The following is a 19,023-nucleotide window of genomic DNA, read 5'->3' as shown; positions in this document are numbered from 1 at the left end:
ATCCGCTCACACCTATGCTATGATTTTACTCCATTCCTAGCTCCAGAGTAATAAGATTTATCATCAGGTACTAAAAATGTTTTTTCTCAAAAACTTTCAGCAAACCCCTATTGGCAATGGAAGGAGGCCAAATTCTTCAAAATGACATATAAGGTCTTCCATAAGATAGCACCACCTTACAATGCCTTGAACTAATCTTGTTCTTCTCCAACTAATTTGATGCTGTTTGGTACAAGAGTTCTAGCACCAAACAGCCAAGTTGTGAGTACAAAGGCAAAGTTCTTGAAGGAAATTAAAAGTGCTCCTCCAGTGAACACAGGAATGATAAGAAAGTGAAACTCCCTATTGTTGATATGGAGAAAGTTTGAGTGGTCTGGATAGGAAGCAAAACCAGCCACAACATTCCCCTAAGCTAAAACTAATCCAGGGCAAGGCCCTCACTCTCTTCAATTCTGTGAAGGCTGAGAAAGGTGGGAAACTGCAGAAAAAAAAAAATTGATGCTAGCAGAGGTCAGCTCATGAGGTTTAAGGAAAGAAGCCATCTTCATAACATCAAAGTTCAAGATGAAGCAGCAACTGCTGGACACAAAAAGAATATCACCACATGCTTCTACTTACATAAACATTTTTTAAATTGCAAAATTAAACTAAGAGTGTTTAGGAACATATACTTATGTGATGAAACTATAAAGAACTACAAGAAAGTGATTAAAATGGAATCCAGGACAGTGGTTACCCTCTGGGGGAGGAAAGGCACAAAGAGGTCTCTCAGGTGCTGGTAATGTTTCTGGACCAGGTAACAGCTATGCAGCTATTTACATAGTGATAAGTCATTAAGTTGTATATTTGTATACTTTTCTGGGTGCACGTTTCATGCTACTCTAAAAAATTTCAATATTGAACAAATTGTGAGTGAAAAAATGAGAAAGTATGACTTTTTACACATTTTAAATCTCTTCAAAACAAAACTTAGATTGAAAGAAAAGCAACAAAACAAGAACTGTATTATGTACCACAAGTCTGGAAAAACAGTTTATTATTCAAGTAATAATAAAGAAATCTAAAGAAAAAACATGGGTCAATATTTTAAAAATTGATAATGTAGAGTCCTGGGATAGAGCCCCGTATCGGGCTCTCTGCTCAGTGGGGAGCCTACTTCCTCCTCTCTCTCTGCCTGCCTCTCTGCCTACTTGTGATCTCTGTCTGTTTAATAAATAAATAAAATCTTTAAAAAAATTGGTAATGTAACTAGCATTTAGAAAATACAAATGAAACAATTCTAAATTTTATGCCTATTAAATTAAATTGCACACTACGGTTAGGATATAGGTAAAGATTTTCATTCACTGGTAACCATGAAAATGGACTTCACTATTTCTAAAGAACTGTCTGATGTATTTCAAGCAATTTTCTTTTCTGGGAATGTATTTCTAAAAAACGATAATTTCAAAAATCACATCTAAAATAATTCTTACCTGGCTTGAGAATTTTGGGGATCTATATTTAATAGAGCTGTAAAATCTTGTATGGCTGAAATCCAGTTTTCATTTTCATAGTAAAACATCCCACGTTTTAATAACGCATCTGTTCTTTTGGGATCATAAAAAATACACTACATGGTGGATAGAGAGGATGCACAAAACATATCACATAATGAAAAAACAAAAAACACAAGTATATAATCTCATAGTAAATTAAATGGACTACAACTACATGTTTTTCAACTTGAGATTACATAAAAGCGAACTACTTTAAGATGCCTAAACTTTCAAATTTCCATTTAAAGACAACGTCTTTAGGGGTGCCCAGGTGACACAGTCCATTCAGCATCTGACTCTTGTTGTTGCTCAGGTCATGATCTCAGGGCTGTGAGTTCCAGTTCCAAGTGGGGCACTCTCTCTGTCTCTCTCCCTTTCAAATAAATAAATTTTTAAAGACGATGTCTTTAGGAAGAGCATTTATCATCAAATTCTAAAAACGGGAGGTTTTCTGAGGGAGGAAAAAAAAACAGCATATATAAGAAACCAAGGACTTTTTTGCCTGCTGAAATTTTAACTGATAAAACTTCTTTGGGGTGCCTGGGTGGCTCAGTCAGTTAAGTGTCCGACTTCTGATTTCGGCTCAGGTCATGATCTCAGGGTCTGAGACCAAGCCCTAGACCAGGCTCCACACTCTGTACAGAGTCTGCTTAGCACTCTCTCTCTCCCCTCTCCCTCTGCCCCTCCCCCTGCTCTCTTGCTTTCCTTCTCTCTCTCAAATAAATAAAATCTTTTTGATAATAGAGCACAGCATTTATCCCAATTAAAGATGTTACATATTAGACCGCATCAAGGTTGACTCAATCAAATCAAATATGTATTAATCTAGTCCCTAAAATGGTGAAATGAAATAAATTGGTCTTGGTTTATTTATTTCACATTGACATACAAGGCGAGAGCAAAGAGATAAAATCATTGTATACTCTATTATAAACTCATTGCCTATATAGTGATATGGGTGCGGGAGGGAAAGCAGAAGGACTACTAAGTATTTTTAAAACAGAGGGAAAAAAAACCCGAAAAATTTTGTAGCTGGTTTGACCTCAAGTGCTTATATTAGTCAATGCAAGGAGTAAATGAATAGGAGTAGGTATCTGATAATTTCAATATTTTCAAAAGAGACTTTTGGTCACTTCTAAAGTAGAAGTTAAATATTAATAAATTAAAACGTTCTCTTGAAGCAAAAGAATATCATGTATGTGGTTATCATGGATTAAGAAACAGGGCAGTTGGGAACATAGAAAGCTAAATTATTTCAATAACCTCTAAATTCTCAATTGTACTACAAACTAGAATATAAAGTGAGGTAAGGAGATGAGTACAATTCTGTTGCAATCAGGGGAATATTTTGCCTGACTCTAGCCTCAAAGTTCAACTGAAAGTTTACTTCTTCAAGGGAATTCCCTGATATTCCCCAATATAAATATATAATTAAATATCCATTTACCCACCCCCCATCATCTGTATTTCCTTCATGGCACTCATCATAAATTATAACTATGCATTTATGTATGTATTTATGTCTTTAATATCTGTCCTTTAAACTATAGGCTCCATGTTGGCAAGAAACATAATTGTTTTATTCACCAACATTTGTCTACTACATTGTACAGCACCTTAGTCAATAAATATTTGAGTGAATGAATGAATGAGCCAATGAGCACAGCTTCCTTAAGATCAGAGAGATTTGCTGCAGAAGAGAATCAGCCGTATCTCAAGAGTAAGAAGGGGAAAATCATTTTCTCTTTTGCTTGAAGGGAGGAAGCAATTTTCAAAAGTTTCTCTAACCACTGTTTCATGTTTCAAGAGGAGAAAGCTAGAAAAGTCACGCACCCTCCCTCCCAGAGTTGTCTCAATGCTCCCACATGCAACTCTTTGACATAAATTCATTCATTCACTAATAATTTTAAAAAATTATTGACATAGTGTTAATATCAATTCCAGTACTGAGCACTCTGGGTCCTAACATATAAAAAATTAGTTTTGATTATATAACATATATGAAACAATTTCAATGATTTGCTATAATATCAGAATGAGAATATCATGATCTAAAATATATAAATGTCAGCATTCTGTGTAATAGAGCTTACTCTAGAGAAGTCATCAATGGCCAGTACTTTGTTTCCTATTTCATGCATCTCACCCCTCCTGAAATATATATCGGCATCTGTGGGCTTGCATTTAATTGCCTGGGTATAGTTTAGAATTGCTAAAGTAATGTTGTTTCTTCTCCTGAAAATTTCTGCCTTTGACAAATATGCCTCTAAAGAAAATTAAAAAGATAAAATTTAGTGATACAGTCCTTTTATTACCTATGAAAATTTTAATCCCTCTCCCTCTAAAAATGTAGTCTCAAAATAATTTTTCTCTATTACTTCCTTAACTATTTCATTTAAGGCTTTTTTTTTTCTATTTCAACAATGCAGAACATGCCCTCAAAAGCTGATAAATGCTCACTATAGTTAAAAGCATTTTCTTTCTCTTTTTTTTTTTTACACTTAGTAAAATCAAGGTTTAATTGTTTCATTGGTCAAAGTCATTTTCAATTTCAATTTTAAGTACCAAAAATTACTTTTTACCTTATTGTATATCTAAAGTGTTCTGTACTCTTTCAATGTTTAGAGTAAAACAAAAATTTATGGACTTTGGCAAAAATAGGCATAGATCAAAAAATATTTAGAAAGCTCAACTTATATTCTAGGGGCATGTTATGCATGCTGGGAATACAAAGATGAATGTGACATTTTCTCATTCCCAAAAAATTCTGTTTCCTCATTCCATTCAAGCTGGCTAGAGGATGGTACATAAAGGCAATTGTACAGATTCCATCCAACTAAGAAGTCGTGGAATACTGTAAGGCTTCAGAGATTTGTGGTCAAGAAAGGCTTTATGAAGGGGCACCTGGGTGGTTCAATGGGTTAAGCCTCTGCCTTTGACTCAGGTCATGATCTCAGGATCCTGGGATCAAGCCCCCATTGGGCTTCCCTGCTCAGCAGAGAGACTACTTCCCCCTCTCTCTCTGCCTACCTCTCTGCCTACTTGTCAAATAAATAAATAAAATCTTTTAAAAAAATAAAAAATTAAAATAAAAAATTTAAAAAAGAAAGGCTTTATGAATCAATTCTATAACTAAAATTTTTAAGTTCATATCCTTCTTGTGGGATGAACAGTAAGGAACAAATTTATTGTAATATACACAAGGACATTAACATTTCAAAGCATGTATTTTGAAAACAGTATAGGATCATACAAGTCCAATATATACAATATCAAGAGTAAATTTAACTTTTAAAAGCTACAATCATTTTTGGAGACTTTTATCTGTTAACTCATATATATTTATAACAACACTAAATGACCAAAACTTAGGTAAAGAAATAAATAATACAACTGCCTAGACAACCCACCTCCATTATTTTTATTGTATTTATTTATATAATTCAAATCATCCAAAGCTTCATTAATTTTGTCTTGAAAAAGATAAATGAAATGTCGGTGCCAGTAGGCATTGAGAAACAACGGCTCCAAAAATATAGCCTAGAAAATATATGTATACATTCAAATAAGTTGTTTTATTAAAGGAAGTCATACTATCAAATAAATTTTGCAAATTTATTTTTCCCAGTGTCTTTCTATGTATATAGTATAAAATGATACCTCCCAATCTGACAAAATATAGTGGTTTTAATATCAATTATTGAAAATGCCAAATTTATAATTTCATAATCCCACATGTATACTAAAATATTTGTGTTTCAAAATTTAGTAGAAAGTATCATATAATTTACATAGAGGGTTATATAAATTACATAGAGGATTATAATGCTCAATATAAGTATAAATTATTAATATTGTTATTTCAATTAAATAAGACTTACTTCCTGCAGATCTTTCATAGCACTCTGTAACTTTCCTAGTTTCCTATAAATAGCTCCACGCCTACAATATGCAAATGCAGGGTATTTTTTCTTAGCATTTATTTCTTTAGTCAGGATCTCCACTTCGGATTCGTAATGTTTAATAAGTTCTGGAGAAAGACTAGACTCCAAAGAATCACTCAATTCTATTTTTGGTGGTTCTTTTATTCTTTCAGATGAGGCTTTCTGGATAGATATTTTAACAACTTTCTTTTTTGTGGTCGTCTTCTGATTTTTATGATGAGAGAACATATCAAGAGCCCACATTCGAGGGTCACAGTTTTCTGGAATTCCTCCCTTACTTTGGACAAATTCGTCAAAATTTAAACATATAGGTAGACTGGGACAAGGAAGTTTACGTTCATATAATGGAACTTTGAGTAAATATTTCTTCTGTCCAGGAAGGATTCCGTGAGATGTTGATCTAGTTATTAAAAGAGTGATTTTTAAATCATACAAATATAATTATTTTTATAATCAATAAATCAATTCAGCCACACATTAAATTACTTTTTTCTATTATTAAAATAAAATTATACACTATTTTTATGCAAACTAAGTTAAAAGAGTGATTTTTAAATCATACAAATATAATTATTTTTATAATCAATAAATCAATTCAGCCACACATTAAATTACTTTTTTCTATTATTAAAATAAAATTATACACTATTTTTATGCAAACTAAGTCCTCCTGTTCTTTCATCAAAATTGTAACACCATATGAAGAATTTATTTATGAAAGCAGAAGATTGTTATCTAAAGATGTGGCCTTCTTACAGTACTGAAATAAGGTGTTGATGCTCCTTTCAGATTTAATTTATACCCCTGTTCCCCCCCACAACAGAAATTCAATGAGGAATTGAGAAGGTAAACTGATGTCATATAGGAAATGCCATCCAAGAGGTTGGAGAGCACAGGAACTTGAGGAAATGGGAAGAAGGAAAGATTTGACTAGACAGTAAACTACCAAATTAACATCCCAGTCTTCACCTTTGTTATGTAGACTATGATACTTTGCTTTCAATAGACATTGCCACCTCTACAGTCATCTCTACCCTCCTCTACTTTGCCCTCTGCCCAAGAGACTAGTCTGTAAAGACTACATCCATGAGATCCTTTGTTCTCTGTCTTCTAACTGGGTATGTCCAAATAGAAATCCTGAAGAGGAAAAGAGGAGAGCGAAGTCAAGGTATTTATTCCTCTGGCTCCCTCCTGAAGGGTCACCTCAAACTGGCTGTAATCTTTGACCAAAGATCACTACTTTTTTTAGGGAAACACTTTCTACACAATTCCTCTTGAAGGTTCTAGTAATCATTCCTACTTTTTGTCCTCTCAGTCTTAGGGATAGAAAATGGCTCTGTTGTTTTTGACCCAAGGATACTACAATATCATGGTATAATTTGTACCTGGCTGATAAAATAATTAGCACCAGAGGTAGACTTGGGAAATACACACACAGAAGGATCCTAGGATAAACTTCCTGCCAGGATAAAATAGGACACAAATAATCCATGGTAGGTGGTGTTATCAAAGCTCCTCAAATTATCACCAGTGTTAGCAGGGATGGTGTTCAGGTGGAAGGCAAGGAATTAGGAAATCAAGTAGCTACCAATACTCACAGGGACAACAGTAATGATTACAAAAACTGTGGAATCATTTTACTTCGGACCAAAAGAGAAGAGCAGTACCTATTAAATACTCAAATTCCCTAAACCTTGTATACCAAGGTAATGAAACTTCTAAGAAAGGAGTAGGGAACTGAAATATAGGATGTGAATATTTGAGCAAGCATGAATGAGGCTGACAATTTTGAATCTCCAAATTCCATTCATCTTCTCTTGATAGAAAAGATTAGTTGAGGGACAATCAGATTCCCTCATCTGAGAAACTCAAACCTCTCCCATATAATTATTTCGATGACTACACTGAGACATTGGTTCATACGCTCTATCAAATATACTTAGGCACACCCAAAATCACGCAGCTGGGACCTCCTGAACCCTCTCATGGAGCTACAGCTACTACCCATCAGCTTCCTACATACCTCCTCCACATAGGTAGTCTTGGATCCGTAGCTGTTAGCTCTAGCCAATGCAGCCTTGTTAGAATATCCTACCGTACTCTGAGTGATCCCCAAACTTTAGCATCAGTCACCTGGAAGACTTGTTAAATACAGATTTCTGATGTAGATTTTTAGCCAGATTTGGTAGACAGACATTTTTTTTCAAGAATTATTTATTTTAAAAAGAGAGAGAGAGGAGGAGGAGGGGCAGAGGGAGAGAATATCCAATCACACTCCTGCTGAGTATAGAGCCCAGTGTGGGGTTTGATCTCAAGACCCATGAGACAGGGCCTGAGCCACAACCAAGCATTCCATGCCTAACCAACTGAGCCACCCAGGTGCCCCAGACAAAACTTGAAGTTACAGGGATCTGTGGCAATAACTAAATGACTGCAGGTCCTCAGAAAGTAAGGTAGATGGGCACCCGGCTAAGGTGTTTTTTGACTTAAATGTATGAAAAACCATTAGGTCTTCTGGGAATAAGCCTAACCAGCCATAATGGGGTTTTACAACCTCTTATGCAGCTCTCAGACCCTAGCCAGCTCATACCTAAAATCTCTCACCTGACAGGCAAGCCAGAGTTGAGAAAGGATCTTGCAATGTGGTCTTGATGTTTTTAATGATTTGTCCCCAAAAGTTTCAAAAGTTCTAGGAAAAAGGAAACACCCAAGCCTCCTGGGAATTATTAGATACCCTAAACTTATGCTGATCCAGATACCCATTGTAAATGCCACTGAAGTCCAGAGCCAAATTGGGAAATTATAAAGATCAAGTGATATAAAGGATCTTGGCCTAAAACCATCTAATGAAACCTAGTGAGACATGGACCCATCTGAGATAAATTCCTTAGTTCCAGAATGTGTAGTAGGAATGAATCAACTTAATAACTGCATAAACTATACACTGAAGAAGATAATAGTAGTAAGGATCAAGTGGAAATCTCTATAACTGCCCCAATTCCATCCTATACCACCATCCACCAAGCTAGTATATCAAAAGCAATACCAGACCATAAGGGAAATTACAGATTAACAGCACAAGAAAAATATGTCATCTCCTGCTTGTGAGGGAAATAAATTCTGCCTCTTTGGCAATAACAGCAGCAAGATGGGCCAAGAAAATCAGACCTGAGACTACCGATTCACTTTCAGCAGCTAGTCAAGTTTGGAAGTTTTGATAGTGGAAGTCAGGACCATGGCCAGTTATTCTAGAAAGTGAAGAAGGTTGGGCGCCTGGGTGGCTCAGTGGGTTAAGCCGCTACCTTCGGCTCAGGTCATGATCTCAGGGTCCTGGGATCGAGGCCCGCATCGGGCTCTCTGCTCAGCAGGGAGCCTGCTTCCCTCTCTCTCTCTCTGCCTGCCTCTCCATCTACTTGTGATTTCTCTCTGTCAAATAAATAAATAAAATCTTAAAAAAAAAAAAAAAGAAAAAGAAAGTGAAGAAGGTAATGCATTCACAGAAATCAGAAAGCCAATAGGAAAAAGGCTGGCCTGGATCTCAGATCAAGTATGTTACTCAGTCCTGGAAGAGAGAACACTGGCAGAGATCTGAGAAGCTAACAGTTTACGGAAGTCCAGGCAATGAATACAAGGGAGTCAATGTGGGCCAGGAGCCATCAACAAACACAGCTTCCTGCTGTATCCGTGAGCTAAAACTCTGCCAGTTGCTCACTGGCTGGTCCACAAATATTGGGCTCAGAAACCAAAGCAGAGGGGAATTTCCAGAGAAATGGTGAAGGAACAAAGTTTCTGCAGACACATGGCATCCTTCCGTGACCTAGATGAAGGGGCAAGCAATAGGGGTAACCTATAGTAAAGGGACTGATGGAAAACACATGGGTCTGGGTTTTTAATCAGCTCAAATACACTTTGGCATGAGTTACTTTTCACAGTCAAGCTTTGGCTTGATATATGAGTGTATACACACAGTCTTCTTCTAACCATTCAAAGGAGCCAGCAAGAATGAGTATAATTAAATAAGCTTAAAGGTCAGATATAAAATGGTAAGGATAATTCTGTGTTAAGCACATTAAGATTAGTGGGAAAAGATCTCAAACTATAGGAATAAGATTATTTTTTAACGTTTTCTCCATAAACTTGTTTTAAAATAACAATTATTTCATGGCTACAATTTTGCACTAAATTAGTTTAGATTAAGATTTTTCTAAAAAGAAGTTAGGCAAGCTATACTAATCTATTATCATAGACAAATACTCCCATAGTTGGTTTTATTGCCTCCACCAAAAGGTGCATCCTATTACCTCTGTTGGCAATACATACAAATTTCAAATCCAGTTGTTAAAAGGCAAATAAGTCTCTTTAAATGGTGAAACTTTATAATCAAAGTGATAATCAGTATGCAGTAAAATACTATACCAAAATAGTGTTTCACCTGCTTATATCCTTTCTAGAGATAGAAGTAGAGATAGAAATCACTTAGGTCATGGCCAAAATGGTGCAGTGTTGTATACTCTCTAGGACAGTGAAGATTCATATGCTTTGAAATCAGCAAATGTTTCAAAAATGCGTAAGCAAATGTCTGGTTCTTGTCAAAACATTTGTCAACTTAGGAAACACCTATCTGAAGTCTTCTAAAGATGAGCTAACAAAAACAGCTCCACATTTTTTTGCAGGGAAAACTCAAGCATAAGTAGCATGTAGAAACTCAGGACTTAAACGGCATATCCTCCCCCAGGGTTAGTCTCTGTTCCACTCTCTCACTGATGCTTACATAGGCTGTTCCCAAGACTTTCCAGGGACAGTAAGTCACCACACCAAAACATCATTAATTTAACCCTTTTTCAGAACCAGCAAGTTTTTATAATAATGAAGTAAACAAAACACTTATGACTCTCTCATGAAAGGAAAGTCTTTACTTTTCAAAGGGAATAAATTTAATGAATTTTGTCATCTGAGGTTATCTAAAGAGAAATATACCCAGAGCTTTTTGCAAACTATTTTGCGCAACCCTTCAGTTATAAGACAGTTGCGCTCTGAACACTTAAATATGAGCATACCTGGAACTTCCATTGCTGTCATCTTGGGTCCATGCACCTTGGTTTAAAGAGTTATTTATTTACTTTAGATAGACAGAGAGAGAGAGAGAGAGATTGCACAAAAACAGGGGGTAAGGGAAAATCTTAGGCAGACTCCCTGCTAAGTGGGGAGCCCAGCACTGGGCTCCATCTTGCACCCCTGAGATCATGACCTGAGCAGAAATCAGAAGCTGAATGCTCAACCACTGAGCCACCCAGGTGTCCCATGTCCTAGCACATTTTTAAACATGCTAGATACTATCACTTTTAAATAAGGAGAAAAATTAATTATTTCTATGAGTTGATCCCTGAATAAGGGCTCACACAGCATAAAAAAGTTGATTTAGATTATTCAATTCATTAAGTTCAAATTTGAAAACAGTTGAATTTCAGCAATTTAATTGAACTTTTTAATGAGTGATATTTGTTTTGAGCAGAGGTGGTTTTTTGGTGTTAAATTACTTCCAAAAAATAACTTAGCAGATTTTATTTCTTTCCATTGAAAGATTTCATTTAACTATCAAGTTGACTTAGTTTTACTTCATGTCCTTAAGTCAGCCTCAACTTTAAAATATAGTTTAAACCAGTCATATATTTATACTATTGAATACCCATATACTAAAATGTAGGGAATTCTCCTTTAGCTAAGACTTTAACATATTTTCAATGGTGAATAAAATAACAACTTCAGTTAGTGAAATTACAAGATTAAGGCCAAAACCAGAATACATTTCATAAACTTTAACAAGTATTGATTAAACAAGACCTTTTAAGCACTTTTGGAGGCTTGGATAATTCATCATACACAGCTGTAAGTTTACTGTGCTTCAATCTTTTCTTCAGTCTCGTCTTCTTTTTCTTGGGATAAACGATGTAACTAATGCCAGCTTTTTTAGATGCTTCAATGAGAGAGAGAGACATATCTCTCAAATTGCTTCTGTCTTGAATGTTATCTAAGATGGTATCTATATTTTCTTTCTCGGGGGGTTCTTCAGTTTGATTTTGCTGAGCCGTCCAATCCTCCAACTGCTTTGCTTTCTGAAATACAATGTCTTTTATATTGCTTTGCATGTCATCCTTAATCTCTATTGGCGTTGTGGCCTCCTCCTCCTTCTTCAATTCAACTGCAGATTTTACTCTCTTATGAGCAAGGAAACAAAGATAGAAAAACTTAAAATCAATTTAGTTGCTAGATGCTTTAAACTAATTCAGTTACAATTATTATTCATGTAGTTTGGTCATTTACTGAAAATTTTAAATTGTATTCTTGATGTTTTTCAAAGTCAGCTTATAAAGTTAATAATAGGTTCATTAAAGCAAAGTACAATAGTTTGGTTATGTGCCATTTTGTTAGCTACATAAAAATAACACTATAAAGTAGATATACATTAACTGTTTTTTATATAAACTGTTATTTTATATATTCTTAATTAAAAGAGAATGCTCTTTACATATTCAAATAAAGTACATATTCTTTTAACTAAAAATTTGGTAGAATGGGTAAAAAATATTAAAGTGCTTTATCCTATAAAACCAATTTGTGGGCCTATTTTCAAAAGCATTTTAACAACATTGAATTTCTATACAACAGTATTAAAGTATCTTCTAAAATAATTTTCAATACTTATAAGCTTAAGAACAGAATTCCAGCCTAATATTTCTTTTATCTAATCATCAGAGAATCAACTTTACTTTTAATATCAATATAATAATATACCAACAATTATAAATAATTTGCAATAACCATGTATTAGTATTTGAAATTCTAAAAACTAATTAAGAGATTAGTTCCAATCCTTTGATATAGCATTTCCAGCTTATTGAGCCACTATCAATAACTTAACTGCATTTAAGTTTGTTAATAAATAATAATTTGCTATACAAATGTTTTTCTTTATTGTGAAGTTAGGCCCAAATTCCAAACATAACAATTTCACACAAGCTAGTTGTATTCTTTAAGATACCCTAAAGTATAATAGAAATATTGACCCTCTATAACTTACCATACCTCCCCCATCTCAAGATACTATATGTAACTCACTACATAATTAAAATAGAGAATAGGGTTATACATAGACTATAGAATATATGTATGTATAATATAGGTATATATCAAGAAATACAGACACATATGTATGAAAGTGTGATTATATATAATCAATCTGAGGAAAACATGTGCCTGAAAAAGAAGTAGAACATAAGATACTCATATTTCCCCTTGCTGACTATATATGAATTACACAGAGAGGCCATATGCAGCTCTGTCAAACACTCAGGAAGGAACCACTGACAGAATCTATAATTATAAAGCAGAGCAGAGTGGGTTTGGGGTTCTTTCCCACCTTTACTAAAATATTATGCAAAATATTATATAATGTTATGTTATATTTCATAATACTATGTAATATTTGGGTTTGGGGTTCTTTCCCACCTTTACGGAAATATTATGTAAATATTACATAATATTATATTATATTACATAATATTATATAATAAAAATATTACAAAAAACATATGTAAGTTTAAGGTATACAATGTGATATGATACATGTATATATTGTGAAATGGTTACTACAATAAGGTTAGTTAACACCTCCATCCCCTCACATAATTACTATTGTTTTTGTGTGGTGATAGCACTTAAGATCTATTCTCTTTACAACTTTCAAGTATATACAGTGTTGTTATAGTCACCATGCTGTACATAAGAACCCCATAATATATGTGTCCTATAACTGAAAGTTTGTACCCTCTGACCAACATCTCAATCCTCTCCTTTCCACTGTAGCCCCACTGCCCATTCTATGTTTCTGTAAGTTCAGCTTTTTTAGATCTCTCATATAAATGAGAACAGAAAGTATTTGTATTTCTCTGTCATGTTGCATAGTGTCCTAGGGTCCAGCGATGTACTAACAAAAGGTAAAATTTCCTTCTTTTTTATAGTTATATTCCATTATTCATATATGTGTATTTAACACACACACACACACACACACGCACGCACTACAAGAAAAGAGAACTGGAGGAAGAGTCAAGATGGCGGAGAAGTAGCAGGCTGAGACTATTTCAGCTAGCCAGAGATCAGCTAGATAGCTTATCTAAAGATTGCAAACACCTGAAAATCCATCGGCAGATTGAAGAGAAGAACAGCAATTCTGGAAACAGAAAAACAACCACTTTCTGAAAGGTGTTTTCTTTTTTTTTAAATTTTTTTTCTTTTTTTTTTTTCTTTCTTTCTTCCTTTTTGAACCTTTTTTTATCCCCTTTCTCCCCCCTCACGATTTTGGATCTCTTCTAATTTGGTTAAAGCATATTTTCCTGGGGTTGTTGCCACCCTTTTAGTATTTTACTTGCGCCTTCATATACTCTTATCTGGACAAAATGACAAGACGGAAAAATTCAACACAAAAAAAAGAACAAGAGGCAGTACCGAAGGCTAGGGACCTAATCAATACAGACATTGGTAATATGTCAGATCTAGAGTTCAGAATGACAATTCTCAAGGTTATAGCCGGGCTCGAAAAAGGCATGGAAGATATGAGAGAAACCCTCTCGAGAGATATAAAAGCCCTTTCTGGAGAAATAAAAGAACTAAAATCTAACCAAGTTGAAATAAAAAAAGCTATTAATGAGGTGCAATAAAAAATGGAGGCTCTCACTGCTAGGATAAATGAGGCAGAAGAAAAAATTAGTGAGATAGAAGACCAAATGACCGAGAATAAAGAAGCTGAGCAAAAGAGGGACAAACAGCTACTGGACCATGAGGGGAGAATTCGAGAGATAAGTGACACCATAAGACAAAACAACATTAGAATAATTGGGATTCCAGAAGAAGAAGAAAGAGAGAGGGGAGCAGAAGGTATACTGGAGAGAATTATTGGGGAGAATTTCCCCAGTATGGCAAAGGGAACGAGCATCAAAATTCAGGAGGTTCAGAAAACGCCCCTCAAAATCAATAAGAATAGGCCCACACCCCGTCACCTAATAGTAAAATTTACAAGTCTCAGTGACAAAGAGAAAATCCTGAAAGCAGCCCAGGAAAAGAAGTCTGTAACATACAATGGTAAAAATATTAGATTGGCAGCTGACTTATCCACAGAGACCTGGCAGGCCAGAAAGAGCTGGCATGATATTTTCAGAGCACTAAACGAGAAAAACATGCAGCCAAGAATACTATATCCAGCTAGGCTATCATTGAAAATAGAAGGAGAGATTAAAAGCTTCCAGGACAAACAAAAACTGAAAGAATTTGCAAACAACAAACCAGCTCTACAGGAAATCTTGAAAGGGGTCCTCTAAGCAAAGAGAGAGCCTACAAGTGGTAGATCAGAAAGGAACAGGGACCATATACAGTAACAGTCACCTTACAGGCATACAATGGCCCTAAATTCATTATCTCTCAATAGATACCCTGAATGTTAATGGGCTAAATGCCCCTGTCAAAAGACACAGGCTATCAGAATGGATAAAAAAACAAAACCCATCTATATGTTGCCTCCAAGAAACTCATTTTAAGCCCGAAGACACCTCCAGATTTAAAGTGAGGGGGTGGAAAAGAATTTACCATGCTAATGGACATCAGAAGAAAGCAGGAGTGGCAATCCTTATATCAGATCAATTAGATTTTAAGCCAAAGACTATAAAAACAGATAAGGAAGGACACTATATCATACTCAAAGTGTCTGTCCAACAAGAAGATTTAACAATTTTAAATATCTATGCCCCCAACGTGGGAGCAGCCAACTATATAAACCAATTAATAACAAAATCAAAGAAACACATCAACAATAATACAATAATAGTAGGGGACTTTAACACTCCCCTCACTGAAATGGACAGATCATCCAAGCAAAAGATCAGCAAGGAAATAAAGGCCTTAAACGACACACTGGACCAGATGGACATCACAGATATATTCAGAACATTTCATCCCAAAGCAACAGAATACACATTCTTCTCTAGTGCACATGGAACATTCTCCAGAATAGATCACATCCTGGGTCCTAAATCAGGACTCAACCGGTATCAAAAGATTGGGATCATTCCCTGCATATTTTCAGACCACAATGCTCTAAAGCTAGAACTCAACCACAAAAGGAAGTTTGAAAAGAACCAAAATACATGGAGACTAAACAGTATCCTTCTAAAGAATGAATGGGTCAACCAGGAAATTAAAGAAGAATTGAAAAAAATCATGGAAACAAATGATAATGAAAATACAACAGTTCAAAATCTGTGGGACACAACAAAGGCAGTCCTGAGAGGAAAATATATAGCGGTACAAGCCTTTCTCAAGAAACAAGAAAGGTCTCAGGTACACAACCTAACCCTACACCTAAAGGAGCTGGAGAAAGAACAAGAAAGAAACCCTAAGCCCAGCAGGAGAAGAGAAATCATAAAGATCAGAGCAGAAATCAATGAAATAGAAACCAAAAAAACAATAGAACAAATCAACGAAAGTAGGAGCTGGTTCTTTGAAAGAATTAATAAAATTGATAAACCCCTGGCCCGACTTATCAAAAAGAAAAGAGAAAGGACCCAAATAAATAAAATCATGAATGAAAGAGGAGAGATCACAACTAACACCAAAGAAATACAAACTATTATAAGAACATACTATGAGCAACTCTACGCCAATAAATTTGACAATCTGGAAGAAATGGATGCATTCCTAGAAACATATAAGCTACCACAACTGAACCAGGAAGAAATAGAAAGCCTGAACAGACCCATAACCAGTAAGGAGATTGAAACAGTCATTAAAAATCTCCAAACAAACAAAAGCCCAGGGCCAGACGGCTTCCCGGGGGAATTCTACCAAACATTTAAAGAAGAACTAATTCCTATTCTCCTGAAACTGTTCCAAAAAATAGAAATGGAAGGAAAACTTCCAAACTCATTTTATGAGGCCAGCATCACCTTGATCCCCAAACCAGACAAGGATCCCACCAAAAAAGAGAGCTATAGACCAATATCCTTGATGAACACAGATGCGAAAATACTCCACAAAATACTAGCCAATAGGATTCAACAGTACATTAAAAAGTTTATTCACCACGACCAAGTGGGATTTATTCCAGGGCTGCAAGGTTGGTTCAACATCCGCAAATCAGACAATGTGATACAACACATCAATAAAAGAAAGAACAAGAACCATATGATACTCTCAATAGATGCTGAAAAAGCATTTGACAAAGTACAGCATCCCTTCCTGATCAAAACTCTTCAAAGTGTAGGGATAGAGGGCACATACCTCAATATCATCAAAGCCATCTATGAAAAACCCACCGCAAATATCATTCTCAATGGAGAAAAACTGAAAGCTTTTCTGCTAAGGTCAGGAACACGGCAGGGATGTCCATTATCACCACTGCTATTCAACATAGTACTAGAGGTCCTAGCCTCAGCAATCAGACAACAAAAGGAAATTAAAGGCATCCAAATCGGCAAAGAAGAAGTCAAATTATCACTCTTCGCAGATGATATGATACTATATGTGGAAAACCCAAAAGACTCCACTCCAAAACTGCTAGAACTTATACAGGAATTCAGTAAAGTGTCAGGATATAAAATCAATGCACAGAAATCAGTTGCATTTCTCTACACCAACAGCAAGACAGAAGAAAGGGAAATTAAGGTGCATTTACAATTGCACCCAAAACCATAAGATACCTAGGAATAAACCTAACCAAAGAGACACAGAATCTATACTCAGAAAACTATAAAGTACTCATGAAAGAAACTGAGGAAGACACAAAGAAATGGAAAAATGTTCCGTGCTCCTGGATTGGAAGAATAAATATTGTGAAAATGTCTATGCTACCTAAAGCAATCTACACATTTAATGCAATTCCTATCAAAGTACCATCCATCTTTTTCAAAGAAATGGAACAAATAATTCTAAAATTTATATGGAACCAGAAAAGACCTCGAATAGCCAAAGGGATATTGAAAAAGAAAGCCAACGTTGGTGGCATCACAATTCCGGACTTCAAACTCTATTACAAAGCTGTCATCATCAAGACAGCATGGTACTGGCACAAAAACAGACACATAGATCAATGGAACAGAATAGAGAGCCCAGAAATAGACCCTCAACTCTATGGTCAACTAATCTTCGACAAAGCAGGAAAGAATGTCCAATGGAAAAAAGACAGCCTTTTCAATAAATGGTGCTGGGAAAATTGGACAGCCACATGCAGAAAAATGAAATTGGACCATTTCCTTACACCACACACGAAAATAGACTCAAAATGGATGAAGGACCTCAATGTGCGACAGGAATCCATCAAAATCCTTGAGGAGAACACAGGCAGCAACCTCTTCGACCTCAGCCGCAGCAACATCTTCCTAGGAACAACGCCAAAGGCAAGGGAAGCAAGGGCAAAAATGAACTATTGGGATTTCATCAAGATCAAAAGCTTTTGCACAGCAAAGGAAACAGTTAACAAAATCAAAAGACAACTGACAGAATGGGAGAAGATATTTGCAAATGACATATCAGATAAAGGACTAGTGTCCAGAATCTATAAAGAACTTAGCAAACTCAACACCCAAAGAACAAATAATCCAATCAAGAAATGGGCAGAGGACATGAGCAGACATTTCTGCAAAGAAGACATCCAGATGGCCAACAGACACATGAAAAAGTGCTCCATATCACTCGGCATCAGGGAAATACAAATCAAAACCACAATGCGATATCACCTCACACCAGTCAGAATGGCTAAAAGCAACAAGTCAGGAAATGACAGATGCTGGCGAGGATGCGGAGAAAGGGGAACCCTCCTACACTGTTGGTGGGAATGCAAGCTGGTGCAGCCACTCTGGAAAACAGCATGAAGGTTCCTCAAAATGTTGAAAATAGAACTGCCCTATGACCCAGCAATTGCACTATTGGGTATTTACCCTAAAGATACAAACGTAGTGATCCAAAGGGGCACGTGCACCCGAATGTTTATAGCAGTAATGTCCACAATAGCCAAACTATGGAAAGAACCTAGATGTCCATCAACAGATGAATGGATCAAGAAGATGTGGTATATATACACAATGGAATACTATGCAGCCATCAAAAGAAATGAAATCTTGCCATTTGCGACAACATGGATGGAACTAGAGCGTATCATGCTTAGCGAAATAAGTCAAGCAGAGAAAGACAACTATCATATGATCTCCCTGATATGAGGAAGTGGTGATGCAACATGGGGGCTTAAGTGGGTATGAGAAGAATCAATGAAACAAGATGGGATTGGGAGGGAGACAAACCATAAGTGACTATTAATCTCACAAAACAAACTGAGGGTTGCTGGGGGGAGGGGGTTTGTGAGAAGGGGGTGGTATTATGGACATTGGGGAGGGTATGTGCTTTGGTGAGTGCTGTGAAGTGTGTAAACCTGGTGATTCACAGACCTGTACCCCTGGGGATAAAAATATATGTTTATAAAAAATAAATAATTAAAAATT

General features: G+C 35.8%; 1 protein-coding gene across 3 annotated transcripts in view; it reads right to left on the bottom strand.

The window, feature by feature from the left end:
- The window catches only part of TTC6 (tetratricopeptide repeat domain 6), a 228,482-nt gene that overhangs the window by 56,771 nt on the left and 152,688 nt on the right, over nt 1-19,023 (bottom strand). For 2 of the 3 annotated variants that reach the window (XM_013046238.2, XM_045067622.1), the window contains exons 11-15: nt 11,324-11,697; nt 5,420-5,882; nt 4,949-5,078; nt 3,632-3,804; nt 1,476-1,612 (exon numbers count right to left, since the gene is read on the bottom strand). In XM_013046238.2, the coding sequence (XP_012901692.1) occupies nt 1,476-1,612; nt 3,632-3,804; nt 4,949-5,078; nt 5,420-5,882; nt 11,324-11,697 (1,277 nt within the window). Of the gene's footprint in view, nt 1-1,475; nt 1,613-3,631; nt 3,805-4,948; nt 5,079-5,419; nt 5,883-11,323; nt 11,698-19,023 lie in introns of those variants that run through there. The other variant, XM_045067623.1, reaches the window with a different exon arrangement.

Source organism: Mustela putorius, unplaced genomic scaffold (assembly GCF_011764305.1).
Source record: "Mustela putorius furo isolate JIRA1106 unplaced genomic scaffold, ASM1176430v1.1 tig00003898_pilon_pilon_pilon, whole genome shotgun sequence".
Taxonomy (NCBI): Eukaryota; Metazoa; Chordata; class Mammalia; order Carnivora; family Mustelidae; genus Mustela; species Mustela putorius.
The sequence above is the reverse complement of the archived record's forward strand: the minus strand, read 5'-3'. Positions and strand labels throughout refer to the sequence as shown.